Source organism: Elephantulus edwardii, unplaced genomic scaffold (genome assembly GCF_000299155.1).
Source record: "Elephantulus edwardii isolate Elephantulus edwardi_28Jun2011 unplaced genomic scaffold, EleEdw1.0 scaffold00075, whole genome shotgun sequence".
Classification (NCBI taxonomy): Eukaryota; Metazoa; Chordata; class Mammalia; order Macroscelidea; family Macroscelididae; genus Elephantulus; species Elephantulus edwardii.
Genome location: NW_006399825.1, coordinates 7,957,482 through 7,977,606, shown reverse-complemented (window position 1 = coordinate 7,977,606; position 20,125 = coordinate 7,957,482). Strand labels below are relative to the sequence as shown.

The following is a 20,125-nucleotide window of genomic DNA, read 5'->3' as shown; positions in this document are numbered from 1 at the left end:
TTCAATGTGATGTGTCCAAGTGATTTAATTAGCGTTCCAATACATCAGTCCTCATTCTCTTTCTTTTTTTTCTTTTTCTTCTTTTTCTCTGGACTCTGAAAAAACCATTAAGAATGTTTTTAAAAGGGTCAGAATGAACATAAAAATTCCCTATGACCCAGCTTGGAACATACCCTGAAAAACTGAGAACTGAGGCACAAAATAAATTTGTGCACTAACGTTCATAACAGCCGTCATTCACCATTGCAATAAGGGAACACCCCAGATTTCCAACCACAGTCGAATGGATTGAGAAATTATGGTACGTTCACACAATGGAATACTCTACACACTACACAGGAGCAATGATTTTATAAATTATTACCCAACTTGGGAGGGAGAGGAGAGAGCATTACGTTGAGTGAACTAACTCAGTCCCATAAGGATAAATACTGTATAAAACCATTAATGTAGAATGGGTAGTGTATCAATTAAAGAGGGCTGGGAGAAGGTGGAAGCAGTGTTGAGGATGTGCAGGGGGAAAAGGGTATAATTATGAGGTTGCACAACTTGATGGGGGCAGGGTGAGGAAAACAGAATTTGTTCTTTGAAAATGTGTGTTCATTTTAATGCACATTATTTATGAGGTAGGTTAAATATGGGGACCCTGCCTGAGTTAATAGAATTGTGGTAATTAAAAACAAACATACAGAAATTACTGTGCTGCTGCATGGCTCTTCCTCAGACACTGGCTCTTCCTTAATGCGTTTTTTATCCTTTTTCTTTTTCTTCTTCACAGAGGTTTCCTCTTCTTCCATCACTACTACTTCTTCTTTTTGTTGTTCTTCCTCATTCTCCTCCTCCGCCTCCTCTTCAACTAAATATAGTATAAAGGCATAGAAATTAACCCTGTGTCAGGTAGTACATTTCCAGGACCTTCGTTAATCTTAGTCGGGGTACAGACTACCACAACATTGTTTAACTCAACCTACTAAGAAGTGCAAAAACAGGTATTTTTCAAGCAAGTTCAAACTATCATCACATCTATCTGTACTCTTTGGGTTTTTTGCAGGTTTTTTGACCAAGCTAGTTAATGTTTTCCAACGGTTTGTCTACTTCTAAAGACCTCACATACCATTTCATAATATTTGCTCTTTCACTTCCTTGTCGGCCTCTGATGAGCTTGTGGGTCTTCCCCCATGCTATTACTTATTCTTTAGAAAAACACTCTTTGGCTCTACAGTTACTTAACAGTGTTAATAATACTAACACTGATTATGCTTGAACACTACACTCACAAACATGCCAAATACTGTACCCAATTTTGTATCATCTCATTTACCGTTTACAGTATTTAAAGGCAAGTTTCAGAGATCTATTTTTTAACAAGAAAATAGACAATAAATTTGTTTATATTTTCTCCATCAAACAAAAGGAGAGGTAAGCCCAGGTAGGAGTCTACAAATGTTACCAGTACATATTTCATTATGGAGTTATTCTAATACCAGACAGGACTCTTTTGTTAGACTAGCTGGTAAGCCCACAATAAACACAGGTGCAACAATGGAATCTGACACTTGGCAACTTTGCAAGACAGCAAGATCACTGCTGGGTACCTAATAAATGACTCAAGGCAAGCCATTCAGTATGTTGTCAATATCACCAGAGAACTCAAAGGCTTAAGGGCTTATTTCACAAACAGTGTTTTTGAAATATAAGTAAATGAATTCTAAATAAAGTATATTTGCTATTTTTTTTTAAAAAAAGGCATGTACACTGCTAAGACTTACATAGTTCTTTAAAAGAGTAACAGTATAAATGAGCAAAAACAATCCAAACTCACCTTTGATTTTAATCTTGGCCTTTTTAGCTTTCTTTTCTGTAATTTCATCATCTTTATCTACTTGATCTATCTTGCGTTTTTTAGAAAAGGTTGGCAGGGTAGAGTCACCAGAAGGATCGTAAGTCTTTATTTCACTGAAAAAGTTTTAGAAAAATCTCAATAAACATTTATAATGGAAATAATTCTCGTGAGAAATATAGCCATCAGAAGAGTATCTGTGGCTGTGAAGGAGTTTAAGACTAACAGTTCCAAAAATGTGATGGTACTATCTTTTAACATCAGTCTACCACATGTGATGTCAAGTGCTATGAAACGGACTCACAGCAACCCCATGTAAAAGAACAACAGAACTTTGCCATAGGTACCCCTGTGGCCCGAAAGGGATTTTTGGGGCTGTGTCTGAGACCAGACTAGTTCTTTCTCTTATGAAGCAAACAGGTGAATAATATTATGCACTGCATCATCAGAACTAACGTTTTAGTAGTTGACATATTAGGGAGAAAAAATCCTATGGGGGGAAAATCTCAAAAGGCAGAGGACTAAAAAGATGTCTGAATCGTGAACTCTGGTGGCAGAGTTGCACTGCTAACCCAAAGGCAGCATGGTTCACTGGCAGGTCGAATCCAGCAGGGACAACTGCAGGAGAAAAGTTGGGGTTTAGGGAGAGGATTGCTTATCCTTCTTCTGAGAGGCTGCTGGATTTAAATCATCAGAGGCTCCATTTTTAGGATGGCAGCACAGAACTCCTTATGGGCATGCCCCCAAATAATATGGTGTGCTTGTTAACCATGATTTTTTTTTGCACAGTGATTCTGTGTATCTCTCCATCTTCTTTTGATACGTTCTGAATCATTCAAGATTTTGCCCACTACATCTCTCAGTATTCCAACTCAAGTTTTGAATAGGTTTTTCAATTCTGTCAGTTTGAGAAAATGCTGGGTGAGGAGGTTTTTTCATTCTCCAAGTCTAGGTCTCTGCATATTCCTTTATAATAGTTCACTTTGTTTTCTCTAGCTGCCCTTTGAAGCCTTCAGCTCTTTTACTTCCACATCTCTTCCCTTTGTTTTGGATTCTCAATGCCTTAGTGTTATTTTCCGTCTCCTTGACACTCATTTTGACTTTCTTCTCTTCCGTTTGCTTTCTTCATGGATGATATCCCTGATGGCCCGCAACAATTCATCCGGTCTTCAATTACTGGTGTTCAGAGCTTCAAATCTATTCTTAAGATGATTTATAAAGTCAGACAGGATAGATTCAGTCATAATTTGTTTCTCATGGACTTAATTTTCTTCTGCCTCAATCTGAACTTTCACGAGTAACTGCTAGTCTGATCCACCATCGGCACTCGCCTTGTTTTGACTGCTGATAATGAGATTCTCCAACATTTCTTTCCGTAGATGTAGTCAATCTGATTGCTATACCTTGGAGCAGTCAATCGTATGTAGTCAAACATATTCCTATGTCTTGGAGAAGGTGAAGCAGAGTGCTCCTTGGAGGCAAGAATGGCAAACAAAGCCATCCTTGCAGAAGGACATCATACTTGGAAAGAAATGACAAAGACAAGACCCTCAACCAGGTACAATGAGAGTGACTGCAGCAAAGGGCTCCAATCAGAGATTGTGAGGTTGACAAAGGACAAAACAGGATTCAGATCTGTTGTTCATAAGGTCACTATGAGTCATATTCAACTCTATGGTACCTAACAACTTATTCCAACACTGCCAATACGTTTATGATGATTTAAAGTTAGAAGTGAATATGGAAAAATCACAAAGGAAAACTAGAGGAAAAGTGAACCACTTATGTGTGTAACAATATTAAAATAAAAATGCTACTTACCTTTTATGTTCATATTTTTCTGCCTTTGCTAATGCTTTTCCTGTTCCACTTATTCTTCTTATCTGTTAAGAAAAAGAAAAACTACTGCTGTTCTTGTTGTCATGTATAGTAGTCAGAATCAACTCTTAGCTGAATCCCCAAGAGGTTTTTAGAAGCAATAAATCACATAGAGAGGACTGCTCATCTTTACCCTGTGGGGCATCTGGTGCATTTCAAGTGCATGTCTTTTGAGCTGGCAGCATATTTTAACACTAAACCACCAGCCAGAACTCTGAAAACTACTAGTAATCTCTTTTCTATAATACAGCACAGTAACACACTGGAACACCAGGAAGCATTATCAGATTAATTTTCTTTGTGATTCTTTGGAACCTCATATTAGAACAAAATATCTCAATTCTTGGTAAGGTCAAAAGAACTGTTCACAGAAGGAAAAGAATATAATGAACACGCTGAAATGTAAAGTAATTAAAACACAAAGTAACTCATTATTGATCTGTGATAGTACTCCTGCAATCATTTCTGAAAAGAACAAACATATAGGCTTTGGCTCTTACCCCTCTATCTTCCAAGGCTCTTAATCTGGCCTCTAGTTTGGCTCTGTTCTCAAGTCCCATTGCAGAACTGGAATCCTCACCCAAAGCGTCATATCGGATAGCCAAAACCGTTTTGGATGCCAGCATTCGAGAAATCTAAAAAAAGGATATGAAGTTAAAGGCATTTAAATATGAGGTATTTAAACTTTCATTATTTGTTAGAAAACTACAGTAAACCATCCATTTTAAGATTTGGAAAAGGGAAAAAAAAAACCCAGGATATTTTTATCTTCCATGATGGCAGTTCTGGCCCTTTATCTTAGTACTAACTAGTATAAACTTTTTGTCCCTTAAGTTTTTTTTAAATCTCTTAAGTTCTTTTATCACTGATCCTTGAATTTTCTACAGTTCTAAAACAGTAAAATTTATTTTTATTAACCATATGTTCTAGAAACAGAATGAAATTTGTCTAAGTGTCACCTTTATCCATGAAACAGACGCCTGAGCCTCTACTGAATTGGATTTTTCTGCCTAACAATTCTTTTTATGTAAATCATATACCATCTCTCACCAATAGGCCCAATTTCCTAAAAATGCCAAGCAAATACAGATAGATACAGACCTAGTGGTATAAGAGTTCTAGGGAAAACTCAAAATATAAATTATAGATGATTTTCTAATACTTTTTAACTCTGTATGAGCACTCAATTGCAAGTCTTTATCTCAAAACCTAGAAAAACTTTTTTTATTTTTATTGTATTATTTTTATTTGTACCGTCAAATCAGATCTGACTGGTACAGGAGGAGATTACCCCCTCCTTCTCCAGCAGAGCATCTGGTGGATTTGAACCACACACCTCTGGGACTGCAGTGCAATGTCTTGCCACTAGGCCACCAGAGCTCCCTAAAACTTAGAAAAACTTTTAAGACAGCAAAAGAAAATTACTTTTTCATAACATTGAAAACAATGCCTTCTAACCTAATCTACTCTTTCAGTGTCCAAGTGTGGTTTTGTTTACTTGAATTCATCATTTTCTATTCAATGAATATGACACGAGAAAATGGCAGTATACACTTGAGGAGTAAAATTGGCTGGTTAGGAAAGAAAAACCTGTTAACTCACCTTTCCTTTGTGTTTAGTACTTGTCTGACCCACAAGTGAAGCATGATAAATGAGGCCGTATTTAGGGGTATCCCGTCTAGACTTGAGGGCCCTGAAGAGTGCCTTTTCTGCTCCAAGAATTTGAACTGTAGAAGCTGCATGCTTGGCCAAATTCAAAAGAGAACCTCCAAAAAGAAAAAAGTAATTAAGAACACACTTCCAAGTATTTGAAAGGTTTCCTGTACTTAAGTACCATAGCCACCATAATAAAAAATATCTAAGTATTCTAAGGTTCACGAATAAACCTGATGCTTCAGCATTTTTGTATTACCATGAAGAAATGGCTATGATAAAATTGTGATAAATGGGAAGGTTAACTTAGTACTTCAATTCTATTTATTCACCTGTAAATAAATTCTAAATCTACTGTCATAACAAATAAATGATACAAGTACTCATAGTAATCTAAGTTCCATTTTATAAATTTATTTTGCATATTAAATATTCTGCTGTTTAAGTAATAGAAAAGTAAATGGTACACCACACAAAATAAAACAATCCAATTAAATAATGGGCACAGGATATGAACAGACATTTCACCAAAGAAGACATTCAGATAGTCAACAAGCACATGAAAAAATGTTCAAAATCCGCACCTCTGAGAGGCAAATCAAAACAACTATGAGATATCATCTCACCCCAGTAAGAATAGCAAAATTTAACAGAGTAGCAAACAACAAACGCTGGTGAGGTTGTGGGAAAACTGGAACCCTTATTCACTGCTGGTGGGAGTGTAAAATGGTACAACCACTGTGGAAGGCAGTGTGGCACTTTCTCAAAAAGTTGCAAATAGAGATACCATTTGACCCTGCAATTCCACTTCTGGGAATTTACCCTAAATAAACCAGAACTGCCACCCCAGCAGATATATGCACACTCATGTTTATTACAGTTTTGTTCACAATAGCAGAGTTGGAAACAACCTAAGTGCTCATCAACCAACAAATGGATAAAGAAGCTGTGTGGTATAGTCACACAATACTTTGATGCACTGAAAAACAAGAAACTCATGACGTATCATATCAAATGGGTGACGCTGGAGGACATTATGCTAAGTCAAATATCTCAGTCACAAAAGGACAAATACTGCGTAGTGCCACTATTGTAAAACGGGACTGACAAGGGGTTGAGGAGAGACTGAGAAAGATGGGATAAATTATGTATACTGCGTTGAAACAGATGAGGGAGAGAACTGCTAAAAAGGGATATATGATTAGGTACTGTAGTCATGACAGGAGTCCAGAATGAAGGCTGCATAGTGGAGTGGAACAATGAAAGAACTTCTCTTTTACTTTTCAAAGAGAAGAGTGAACTGGGGGGGAGGAGTGGGCAGGAAGAAAAGTGCCAACAATGAATGAGTGGAAATCCAAAGTCTCTATAAACTTTCATTAAAATTTAATAATAATAATAATAAAAGTAAACGGTAACGTTATTGTAGCGTACTGCAGAGTCGGAACCAAACCACACCTGACCCTCCCAGCAGGTTTTCAGAGGCAGATTAATTGCACAGAAGGAGACTGCCCATCCTTCTCCCACAGAGCAGCAGCTGGTGGTCTAAATATGCGTGCCTTTGAGGTTGCAGCACAGCTTTTTGCCACCACAGGTAGGGCAGTTCAGTGTTAGAAGAGTTATGTGATATGAAAAATTAACCTCACTTTAGTTACCCTATTACTTCGGGGTGAAAATGAGGTAAGATTACTTAGAAGCAGAGGATACCAAGATGATCTGACTCCAGAAATAAAAAAATCTAGTTTATCTATTTTTTCCCTAGTATTTCAATTAATGTTTTATTGCAACATTTGGTAATTACAGTATCACCATACACTTACAATTAAGTTCGATTACAAATCAATTATTCAAAAATATTTTTCAAGTCTAGTATGTTAGGAAAAAACCAGTTAGGATTTCCTAACTCTAGTATTCATCTGAATACTCGAATTAACCACAATAAACCTGTGGCATTGGACCATTATGTGTCTCAGAAGAGGTAGTGACTATAGGTGATGCCTTCATTATCCAACAGGAAGTCAGGCATACTAGTGAAAATCATCACAGAACACTTGGTCCTTAGTCTTTACCCATATATCAGCTGCTTATTACTACAAATATTTCTTTAATAAAACTCCAGATCAATAAAGGCTCGTATCTGAAAATTACATTAAAATCATTACCTGCATGGGCAATAAGACGTGCTCCAACTAATTCCCCAACCATGACTGTAACATTTGGTGCAATGGCCATCATTCGATTTTGTAGATATTCATAGAGTTGGGTTCTATACTCTGAGATTTCAATCACCTAATATGAGGAACAAAATGAGTCAGTCACATACATCTTACAATATTTACATATAATTAACATAAGCCTAAATCATTCTGTAATTGCTATCAAAGATAAACCAACTCATAGATGGCCTTCCAGTGGCTACTCAAGGTTGTAAGTCATAGAGAATGAAGCCTCTGCTGTTGTGTACCTGAGTGGAACTGACCCATAGCTGACCCTCTGGCAGGTTTTCAATCACACAGTAGGAGACTGTCCATCCTTAAGAGTTCTAATATATCACAGAGTGTCTGTTTGACTTTGGGTAAACCAGATATGTAAACCATTTAGTACATTTCTTGAAAATATTATTGGTTAAAAAAAAAAATAAATCCTAAAAGCTAGAACTGCCTGTCTCCAAATAAGAGAAAAATCTCACTACAGACTATCAACATACACTTAGAATCTAATAACTCAAGAGCCACAACTCTGTGTGTTTGAGGTTTTAATTCTGTATTCAGAGGATAATAACATAGTAATTATTTCAATAGAACTCTTCTGACTAAGTGTTAGGCTGTTAAAAGAACAGTTGGTGGTTTGAATTCACCCGCTATTTCATAGGAAGCAAAATGAGGCAGCTCTCTACCTTTAAAAACTTATAGCCTTAGAAACAACCCTATATGTATGTGGCAGCTCTAGTCTGTCCTACAGAGTCACAATGATTTGTTACCAACTCAATGGCAGTGGGCTTGGCTGTCTTTTTTTTAAATTTTCCTTCTTTTTCTTAAAAAAAAAATACATATTGGGTGTGTTATGGGAAGGGAGTCTGGGGGGTAGGGGAAAATGCAACAGTGGAAAAAAATTAAAATATTTTTGAGGTTTAAAAGAGAAAAAAAAAGCAAAAAACAAACATATTCCCCTCCTTCCAAATATAAAACTCAAGATGGCATCAGATGAGGTAGTGACTGTAAACCCTCATATCTGTCAGGTGAACAATAAGATAAATCATCATTGCCATCAGAAAATTAGTATTTCTTTTTTTTTTTTAGAAAACTAGTATTTCTTAACACAATGATTTTATGGTTTATAAATTTACCTGGGTGCAGAGATGCATAATGTTGCAAATATCTTCTTCGGAAACCTCTGTTCCCATAGATATTTCTGCAGCTGCTTTCACTTCAGCTTCAACATCTTCTGGCAGTAACTCAGAGAGTGAGGTTGAAGCATAGTTCTTTCTATCACCTATGGGATGTTTGCAGATGAGTTCATTATGTAATATAAAATCCATCAAAAAGTCAAAAGAAAAAAAGTAGAGTTAAACCAATGAAAAGGGTGCCTTAACAAAACAAAGTTAGGTTTCCTTATGCAGAGATTTTATTTTAGAGATAAACATTCAACATACTACAAAAATTATCAAATTCTCCGTGAAAATGTAACATGATTAATAAGGCTCAGTCTTTTCTTTAAAAAGGAAAATACCAAAAAGGACTTATAACATTGTTAAGTGCTGCTAAGTTGATTCTGAACCCTAGCAACCGTATCAAACTGAAATTTCATATATGTCATCCTCATAATGTTTACTACATTTAAGTCCACTTCTGCAGTCACGTTGTTAACCCATTTCCGTTAGGGTCTATTAGCAAAAAAAGGCTACAGTGAAGTGAACAAACCAAAAATTTGGAGGATAGCAGTATTTTTATGGCTATGGGTCCAAGTAGGGAAGGGAGTTACACAGCCAACCTAACGACAGCAATTCACATCTACCAGTTGCTCTACAGCAGAAAGATCAATTTCCTCTTAACGAGATTTACACTTGAAATAAACTCAATGGAAGGTCAGCTATAAATCTGTCTTGTCTCCATGGGAATAAGTTTGAGACTCCTAATAATTCTAGAAGAGGATCGAAATCCTTATTTATCAATAATCGTCAGATTCCTCTACTAATAGTATTAGTGTGCTCTTAGTAAATAATATTAGTTAAATTATATTACTTTTTTAATGCAGAATTTGATATCTACAGGTTTATTTTACTCCAGTTCTGTTTGTTCACCATGTGTCATAATGTCTCAGAGGTGATGTCAAGGATGGAAATAAAGTATCTTTTGAACTTTCATGCGAAGATATTTTACGTATAGGTATATGAAAATTATATTACTCTTGATGTTAGCTATTACTAGACATAAATTTTAGTAATTACTGTTAGACAGTACTAGAATGATGATTTCTTCAAATCTACATGTGCTCCTACTAACGGCAAATTCAGAATCTAATTCACCATAATGAGTTATTTTATGGTAAAAAAGTAGAGAATATTCTTTACTACAGCATATACAAGGTTAAAACTAAATTATAAAACCTCTGTGACCTTGTTAAAAAAACCATTCTTGCTCCTGTACCAAACCAAATATAAAGAAGTAGCTTAAGGTATTTAGGTTCAAGACTATAAAGAACGAAAAAGTTTATAATAACCCCTATTTTCGGATGCAAATCAATTCCATTATTCTTAATGCCAAATTAAAAAATTAAAGAATTACTCACCAACTTTCTGCAAACACCTGCAGTATGTCAAATTATCTGAAATAATTTTTCCTAATTCAGGAAAATGCCAGTCATACCATTCTCGACAGCGCATAATGTAATTGTTCAATTCTTTATCCAAGTCATCTAGTAAGGCTGCAGTCAAATAAAAAAATGGTAAGTTAAATGAGACATTGTTCAAATGAATGACATCATAAAAAAAAAACACCCACAGGTGAATAAACAGTCTATTATAAAAAACTAAGGCCTGTTTTTCTTTTTCAAGGGGGTGAGGAAGAGGGACTGGTGGTAGTGCTTAAGCAAAATACAAAACTATCAAAATTCTGATTACAGATTTACCAAGTTGCAGAGAAAAAGACAATCTGTTTAATGCTAAGAAGCTGTGACAGATTCAGATTGTCTCCAAATTATAAAATTACTTTTTTTACTTTCTACTCAAACATTTTTCAATTCAGCTTATATACTAAAAATTCAAGCTGAACTGTCTCTTACCAGACAAAACCAGTAAATTTACACAGTAGAATAAATGAGGAACTGAGTCAGATTAGAATTCAAATTACTGTACTTACAAATTGCCTGAACAATCATTGTATCCACTTTATCAGCACTAAATTTCAATCGGTATCGAGAAAGGCTGGGAAGGAGAAAAAAAATTAAATCAATAACATCTAAAAAGTATTTAAATTAATATTTAAAACAATCATAAAACTTTTAAACACCCAAACTCCAGTCCGAAATACACTGTTGTTATGTACTGTCTAGTTTAAGTCAACTGACAGTTGACAACCCCACTCAGCAGGTTTTCAGAGGCAATAAACCACATGACAAGAAATTTCTCCCTTTCTCCAGTAGAGCAGCCTATTCTAACAATGTTCCTTTGGGTGGCAATAGCTTTGGAGGAACAATGCTATGTTTCCTTACCTCAGTACCATTGGCATTTTGGGTCAGATAATTCTTTCTTGTCCTGTGCACTGTAGGATGTTCGGAGCAAGCCTTTAACCATTAGTTAGTAGCAACTATAATGCCCCTCAGATTGCAAAATAATCCCACAGAGGGCAAACAAAACCAACCATAACTAGAAAATCACTAGTTCATACAATGCATGCAGGAGGTTTTTCAAACTGACTTGTTATCAATTACTTCTTCCCCCCTCGGAGGTCACTGTGTACTTACTTGGCTGTTTCTGTAACTCAGCAGCTCGAACTTTCATCCATTTACACTAACCTATTTTACTATGTTTAAGAGCACAGATGTTTACCATAATGATTCTTCCACTGTAAGTTTTGCATGTCTTTAACTGACAACATTTTTATTAACACTGCTCTTGATAGTGCTCTGATAAAAAAGTTAAGTTTAAGGGAGCTCTGGTGGCCTAGTGGCAAGAGGTACGAGGTTCGAGTCCACCAGATGCTCTGCTGGAGAAGGAGGGACAATCTCCTCCTGTATCAGTCAGATCTGATTTGATGACACATGCACACAAAAAAAATAAAATTTTTTAAAAAAAAAAAAAAGTTAAGTTTAGAGCAGGTTTCCTGCAATTACTTTTCCCCTCACAAACCTTATAACTTCATATGTATAACTTAACAGAATGTTGGGAACACATGCCTGTTCTAAGAAATGCTTGATCTATTTTGCTTCACTAATAATAGTTCAGAACATTAATAATGTTCAGAAAACAATAATTTTCCGAATAGAGTATTAACAGATGACAAAATTTAGGAAGCTAGCAATGGATACTGAACAGAGAACTGAAAAAGTAAAAGACCAGAGGTGTTGAGATTCAACACTAGAGAAGGATAAAAAAACTATTACGAAAAGATTCAGAATGCAAGTAATGGAGCCAGACCTGTCTGCATTCCTATTTGGCTTCATCACTTATTTTATCTGGCCATCCGAGTTTCTTCTTGTCTCCATGAGAATACTCTCATTTCTGCATCAAGTATGAGGATTAATGTTTATAAAGCAAGAGTATTGTGTCTTTGTTGGTTTTTCTTTCTAGCAAATCTCACCTGTGGGCGAGTCCAAGGCACATAGCAGCCATTTCACGTGGTTCTACCCCAGGGATTAATCCATCTATCTGTGAACGGATTCCTCTCATAAGTTCATTAACAACAGGACTATGGATGCAACTGAGATTCAGCTTTTCCTATATAAACAAGAAGATTTGCATTCAATTAAAAAGAAATCTTGGAATAATTTCTTAGATGTTAAAATAGCATGCAAACCCATGTTTATTGCGGCTTTGTTCACAATAGTAAAGAGTTGGAAACAACCCAAGTGTCCATCAACAAACAAATGGACAGAGAAACTTTGGTATATACACACAATGAAATACTATGCTGCATTGAAATACAAGGAACTCATAAAATATAATACGAAATGGGTGGGACTCTGGAAGATATAATGCTGAGTGAAATATCTCAGTCACAAAAGGACAAATACTGCATAGTGCCACTACTGTAAAGCAGGACTGATATCAAAGATGGGGGGAATCTAAGAGGGGATAAATAATGTATACTGCATTGAAACAGAAGAGGGAGAGAACTGTTTAGAAGGAATATAAGATTACGTATTATTGTCATGACATAACAAGAGTCCAGAATGAAAGCGGCATAGTGGAGTGGACTGGGGGTGGGGAGCAAGGGTGGGATTGTATAACAAAGAAAGAATCTTCTTTTACGAACTAGGGAGGGGGGTAGATAGGGAGGAAAGTGTGCAACAATGAATGGAAATCCAAAGTCTTTGTAAACTTTCATTTAAAAAAAGTTAAAATAGCACAGATTTAAATACATGCATTTTAAAGTTTGTTAAAAAGCATCCAGTTTTCAAGTCGTCTGCATGAAAAATACTTGAATATACATCCACCTTTAGACCACCACAGCATAGCCCAATTATTAGTATCCTATAAATGCTTCCAAATACACTGTTAATTTAGAATATATACACTCATACAATCAGGACAAAAACAAAAACCTTTTCTGCATAGCTTATTTTTTTTAAAAGTAACTGAAAACAAAAAAAATTCTATACTTTATTCAGCAACTTCATAAAGATTTTCATGGTTCTGGCTTATTTATATAAATGACAATCAAAAAGGTGTATCCTGCATATGTGTAAGAACCAAATATATAGTATGTTATACAATGGTCACTAAAATCCTACTAATTACCAATTCCTACTCATAGCACAGCCCATAGGACAGAACAACACAGTTCACAGAACTCCCAAGACTAAATCTTTTAGCTGTAAAGTTTCTTCCAGTTTCTAGCAAGCTCAAATTCATTACTTTCTGATTAGCAGATTAATGCTTTATGACTTTCAGTAAAACATCTTTGTGTGTGTATGTTTTACACATGTGTGAGCACACCCACTCAAACAGTACCATTTACTACCCAATTCCCATAAGCAACTTATAGGGCTCAAAGTGGAAGGATATTGCAGCTGCAAGGATGTTTACTCAACTCATAGTATTATAAAACTCAAAATTTTTTCAACAAGAAAAAATAAGAGCTTAAACTTGGAGAATACAGAGATTGCTATCAATATGCGGATGACACAATCTTGCTTGCTGAAAATGAAGAAGACCTGAAGCACTTGCTGCACAAGGTCAATCCATATTGAAGCTCAACATCAAGAAGACAAAGATTCTCACCACTGGGCCAATTAGCAGCACCATGATAGATGCAAAAGAGACTGAGGTTGTTAGCAATTATAGCTTGTTCAGATCCACAATCAACACTCTTTAACACCAGCAGTCAGGAAATTAAAAAAGACAAATTGCATTCGGAAAATCTGCTGTCATGGACCTCTCAAGAGTGCTGAAGAGCAAAGGTGTGCCTAATCTAGGCCACGGTCTTTTCAATTATTATGTTTCAAAGGGTTGGACAATGACTAAGGATGACAGAATAGAAGCTTTTGAGTTGTGGTGATGGAGAAGAGTCTTGAACATACCATGGAATGCCAAGAAAACAAATCAGTCTGTCTAGGCGAGAGTGAAATCAAGTCTCTCCTTAGAGGCTAGGATTTTGAAGCTCTATCTCACTTTGGGCACGTGGCCAGGAGCGATAGGTCCTTGTAAAAGGGCATCATGCTCGGAAGGGTGGACAGAGAGTGAAAGAGTGAGACCCAGGATGAAATGGATTAATACAGTAACTGGGGCAAAGGGAGTTGGTGTGTCAGAATTAGTGAGACTGGCTCAGGACAGGAAAGGGTTCAGAGCTGCTGTACATAGGGTCGCTATACATCACAGGCTACTCAAATGGTACGTAACAACAATAACATACTATGACACGTTTGGAAGCAGGTGTGGCATCCACTTCCTAAATAACGTGCCTCTGGAAATTCTATGAACTTTGATAAATGTTGATGATTGTAGAGGAGCTTCAGGCCTTTTGTTCATAGGGTCGCTAGGAGTCCTGCTCCACTCAAAGGCAATCACCACCACCACCACACCACCTACTAAAATAACTGAGACCAAACCTATCACAAGTAGCTGTGATAGTTCTGGGCCAACTTTCTGAGCTTTTCACTCTCACTGTCTATTTCATGTCTAATAGCCCCAAATTCTTCCAACATGTTCTAAGAAGTGGAGCATACTCTACAATAAAAAAGCCACTACACTTCACTTTTATTGAAAATGAAACATGACCCCAAAAAATAGCTATATATCATGTTAACATTATCTTGTGGGAGTGAGTTAAAAACTAATTTCATCATCTTATTTATCTGCATTTTCTAAATAAGTATCATTATGAGTTCATGGTTTGCCAATCCTAGTGGAAATCAATTATTATTTAAGCCTAGGGGGTAAATGATCAAGTATGATAACTTAAAAGAGATAATCCAATTATCTCAAACTTTGACATTTTTAATATTAAAAAAAGAAATAATAAACAACTTATTTCAAAAGCTAGGCTGCATGGTGACATGTAACTACACGCATCAAATACTTAAATCATCTTACCTTAATGACTCCTCCCAATTTAGCATCAGCTACAGCCAAGGGTTCATGGGCTTCTTTTACTATTTTCTTCAGTACTTTTTTCAGCTGCTTATTGATTTTGCCTTCCACCAGAGCTGTGAAAGCTTTTAAGAAAAACAAAGCAAAGCAGTTGACTCTCAAATTTTTACTGTAAAAACTTAAGATCTCATTTAAATTTGTTTTAAAAATAAAACATGCTTTCTTTAAAACGAATTAATAGTTTCAAATAAAATAAAATGAAACTTTTATAAAATATGGCGTCAACAATTTCATTTGTTCTTCTCAAGAAGCTCCTTAAATTTTGCTCCAGGCCAGGAGCTAAACCTGTTCTAGAGCTTTATTCCCTGTGTCACAGGCTGCTTCTTATGTACTCAGAATCAAAATCATGAAATCTTATGAACCACCATTTTGGTATGCCAAATAAATTCACTCTTCTGTTTAATTTTATGTAGATTAGTTTTACTAATCTACACTAGTAAAATATCCCAAAATTATTCCGAGTCTAGTTTAAAAAGCAAAATAATGTGAAGTATCTGACACAGGGATGGCATTCCTGAGGGACAGCCTTTAATGCTCCACCTCTGCTAATCCCCACTCTAGACAAACAAGGGTTTGCTTACAAACCCTTCTCAAGGTAGCCTATTCTATTTTGGCCACACTCATTTTTGGCAAGTTCTTAGTCTGCTACTTTATACTCCACATCCTTATTTAGAAATATACTTCCATCTTCTAGAGGTCTAGAGGAGTCTGAGGCCCAAATATGCCTGGAAACAAGGACAGTTTGACAGTTTGTAAGGCTAAGCAGTATACATTTAAAGTATCCCAAAACATAGGCTAGTTGAAAAATTTTACCAAAGCTATTTTGAAGACTCACACGTTGATAAATTTGATTTGAGGGTAAAAAACTCCATACAAATTCTGGGCCAAGATAGATCCCTTGACATTATAAGCCACTCTGTAAGGTTGTGATGTTCTTATGTCAAAGGAGAGACTTGCCTATGTAGGTCAATTAGAGAATCTCTAACCATATCCTCGAGACATTGGGTTTAAAGGCCCTGCTAGACTTAATTGCCTGTCAGCTGGGAGGGATAGTCTAAGGAATGTAGTAGATGAGGACATAGAATAATTAATAACCCCTAGCTGCTTACACTGCTGCCATCCACCTTCAAGCTCGCTGAACTGTGGGAGAGCTGAGGTGAATGAATTATCAGTGGCTTGAGATGTTTGACTACTGAATCCAATCCTACTTAACAAATCTTATCGTTATGTCTTTGACTTGTGGTGAAGAGCAGTACTACATATCGCATGAACTGGCAAGACAAAAAGGTCCTGACAGGGTGCTCCTTAAAGGGAAAGATGGTAAAAATTTGTCTCACCTATTTTAGACATGTTATTAGGAAGGGGCTAATTCCTTGGAAAAGGACATCATTCTCAGAAAAGCAGAGGATCAATGAAGGAAGAGAAACCCCAGTGAGACAGACTGACATACTAACTGTAACAATGGCTCAAGTGAGGCAGAGATGATGAAGATGGCACAGTATAAAGCAGGGTTCAGATTTGCCATTCTTAATGTTGCTAGGAGTAGCAGTTAAACTAATGGCACCAAACATCCCTATTAACTACTGTGTCTGTCCCTCTGCTATTGTTATTCCCTACCCTGCTAGCAGATTTTTAGAGGCTGTAAACTGCACAGAAGGAGAATGTTTATCTTTCTCCCACAAGACAGCTGGTTTATTTGAAACATCTGCCTTTGAGATGGCAGTGCAACTTCGTCAGTAGACTATCAAAGCCCTAGTAATTTTAACTGCTGTACCATCCTGGGACTAGTCCCTTTTAAATATGCAAAAGCTCCAATGTTTATATTAAAAAATCTAAATTGCTAGCCTTCCTGTAATACCAAATGTACTTTTTTAAACAAAAAGAATATACTCTTGAGTTGTATTACTTTCTCAATGTTCAATGGTGAATTAAGGATATTTTCAACCTTTAGCCTAGGATTAAAATTGTCAGAAAGCAGTGTACTTGACCACATTACCTTAGTCCCTGGTAGAACAGTTTTTACTGAATTGGGCTTCAGCATTACGCTGTTGGTTTCCATAATGAGATCAACTTAACCACTTCTCATCTCTTATCATACTGGGGTGGAGGGGGCGGAGGGGACAAACCCTATGATGAAAAAGGCTAACTCAATGTTGTCTCAGTGGTAGTGACGAATTTGAGTTAGATCACTTAAATTCAGTTCTAACAAGAATGCATCATTGACAACACTGAATAAGGTTAACTCAGACAAATGATACAAACTTTTTAATAAGGAAAACTTGTAAAAAAAAAAAAGTTTTTGTCTATAGTTTCTAATTTTTTCTTTTACTTTACCTGCTAATGCTTCTGCTGTATCTTGAAATTTCTCAAAATGTTTTAGCTTTACTCTAGAATAAAACAAACAAATGAGGCACAGTGATTCTGCAAAAAGTAACTTTGCTACATATTTGGTAGAGTTATTAGGCAATTTTCAAGACACCAATAAAAGCCAAAAGGCCAGTTTTTAAAATGTTAAAATAGTAACAATTAGGTGATTTAAAAAAATTAATAAACTTTTGAAGTGATCAAAGTCAACAGCAAAGAAATTTGTTACAACTGGACAAATTTTGCTTTTCTTAGAGGTGGCCCTGGAAAAAGTATGTCTCTTAGGTCAGAAGTCTTCTAATATTCACCTGTCTACACATAATGTATATGCCCTACTCAGATCTGATTAATATGACTTTAAGGTATCTGAGTTGCACAGTACCTAAGTGTTTGGGTAGAGAGGACAGCAATTTGAACCTACTAGCTGCTTTGCAGCATTCTTCAAAATGTATAGGGCCAGTTCTATTGTGCCCTTCACAGGGTTGTTATGAGTCAGAATTGACTTTTTAATAGGTTTGGGTTTTTCCTCAGTACAGGATTTTAGAACATGATTTTACAATAAACAAAATGTATGTAAATTCATTGTCGTCTCAGTGGTAGTGACGAATATTTACGTTCTATCACTTACATTCAGTTCCAACAAGAATACATCATTGACAACAATGAATCAGGTTTATCCCAGCAAACAAATAACCTTTAAAAAAACTAGCCTTTTATTTTGCCTTAAATAGCATATTTAAACAAGCCAAAGTTTTTCCCCTCTAGGGATCATTAAGATACATTCCACACAAAGATTTAAGGAAAAAGTAATAACTCAATCATATTCCACCATACCTTATACCAATTCCCACTCTCCAGAAGTGTCCTTATTCTAATCTTTCTATGTCTACATACCACTCTCCAGAGGTGTATTTCTTCTAATTCTTTCTGTATTTATATAAAGGAATATGGCCACTATGGACTTTCTGTTTTCATAATTTCCCTCTACATATTTTTCTTGTTTTATTTTTCATTGATATTTTAACACAAGTTTAAGAAAAACTGGATTTCCATTCATTCACTGTTACACATTTTCCTCCCTATCCCCTCACCCCAATTCGCTTTCCTCTTAAAAAGATTCTTTCACTGTAATACTAACCTTTATGGACTTTGTCAAGGAGGTTAACAAGACACTAAAATTCTGTATTCTCATTTACTTGGCCATTTCATTACTGATGGACATGCAGGTTATTTAATTTTACAGCTTCTTCTACCAGAAATAGGGCAAAAATCATCTCTGCATTTTGTTTCACTAATTTTTCATGATATGTGACTTCTGGGGGCTTTATGTTTTGCTGTTTCTAACAGAAATTTATAACTAATCCATTTAGATTGTATCTTCAAAAATCTTACCAAAATATTATGGAATGCCTCCTATGCTAGTCAGCAACTAACAGACACTAGCTGATATGGCCCATGTTCTAAGTAAAACATCTCTGAAAATTAGGGTTTTAATCAATGGTAAAACACCTCTGAAAATTAGCTTTTTATCAATGTAGAATTAGATTTTTTTTAAAAAAGAAGGGAAAAAACATACAAATTGGGGGAAATCATGTTTTTTAAAAATCTTTAACTATTAACTACTAAATTTTTCATTTCAAGACTACTTACATTTTATTTGCTTTCTCTGGTGTTTCAAATTCTTTCCATAAACTATCAACCTCTTGAAGTTTCTTCTCATTTAAAACCTGTAATAAATATTTACATCATTTTCTTTTGTGAACACACATACTCTCTATACAAACACACCCAAAGTTAAGTACTATAAATACAACTGATTGAAAATGAAAGGTATTTCTGTCTTGTTCTCTGAAACAAGTTTTTCATTCAGCATACATTTTTGGTCAAATTAGTAGTTCAAGTTGCACATGAAACATCCAGTGGAATCCAAACTCAATCTATGCTGAGACTTTTTATGTTATAGCGACTATGCAAAGGCTTTTGACTGTGTAAAAGAAAATAAACTATCACTAGGGATATTATAGCTAATGTTAGATGGATGTTGGCAGAAAGCAGAGAATACCAAAAGAATGTCTATCTGTGCTTCACTGACTATGCAAAGGCTTTTGACTGTATGGATCCCAACAAGCTATGGCTGACACGTAGAGAAGAATGGGAATCCCAGAACATTTGATTGTGCTAATGTGTGAAACCTATACTTGGACCAAGAGACAGTCGTCACAACAGAGCAAGGAGATACTACATGGTTCAAAATCAAGAAGGAGGTCCGTCAAGAATGTAGTCTGTCTCCATACCTTTTCAGTCTGTATGCAGAACAGATAATCTGAGATGCAGGGCTGTACAAGGAGTATTGTGGCATTAGGATTGGTGGAAGAATCATCAACAACCTGCATTATGTGGATGACACAACTCTGTTTGCTGAAACTGAGGAGGACCTGAAGCGCTTGCTGCAGAAGGTCAAGAACTGCAGCCTTCAATATGGATTGAAGCTCAGCATCAAGAAAACAAAGATTCTCACCACTGGGCCAATTGGCAGCAACAGTATGGATGGTAAAGAGATTGAGATAGTTAACAGTTTTAGTTTA

At 35.9% G+C, this 20,125-nt stretch overlaps 1 protein-coding gene across 1 annotated transcript in view; it reads right to left on the bottom strand.

The window, feature by feature from the left end:
* Positions 1–44: 44 nt before the first annotated feature.
* The window catches only part of NOP58 (NOP58 ribonucleoprotein), a 23,322-nt gene continuing 3,241 nt past the window's right edge, over positions 45–20,125 (bottom strand). The window contains exons 2-15 of the mRNA XM_006889091.1: positions 19,191–19,267; positions 17,511–17,563; positions 15,120–15,241; positions 12,166–12,302; positions 10,726–10,790; positions 10,157–10,291; positions 8,715–8,860; positions 7,531–7,657; positions 5,321–5,484; positions 4,219–4,353; positions 3,662–3,723; positions 1,823–1,956; positions 690–856; positions 45–95 (exon numbers count right to left, since the gene is read on the bottom strand). Of these exons, the coding sequence (XP_006889153.1) occupies positions 45–95; positions 690–856; positions 1,823–1,956; positions 3,662–3,723; positions 4,219–4,353; positions 5,321–5,484; positions 7,531–7,657; positions 8,715–8,860; positions 10,157–10,291; positions 10,726–10,790; positions 12,166–12,302; positions 15,120–15,241; positions 17,511–17,563; positions 19,191–19,267 (1,575 nt within the window). The remainder of the gene's footprint in view (positions 96–689; positions 857–1,822; positions 1,957–3,661; positions 3,724–4,218; positions 4,354–5,320; positions 5,485–7,530; positions 7,658–8,714; positions 8,861–10,156; positions 10,292–10,725; positions 10,791–12,165; positions 12,303–15,119; positions 15,242–17,510; positions 17,564–19,190; positions 19,268–20,125) is intronic.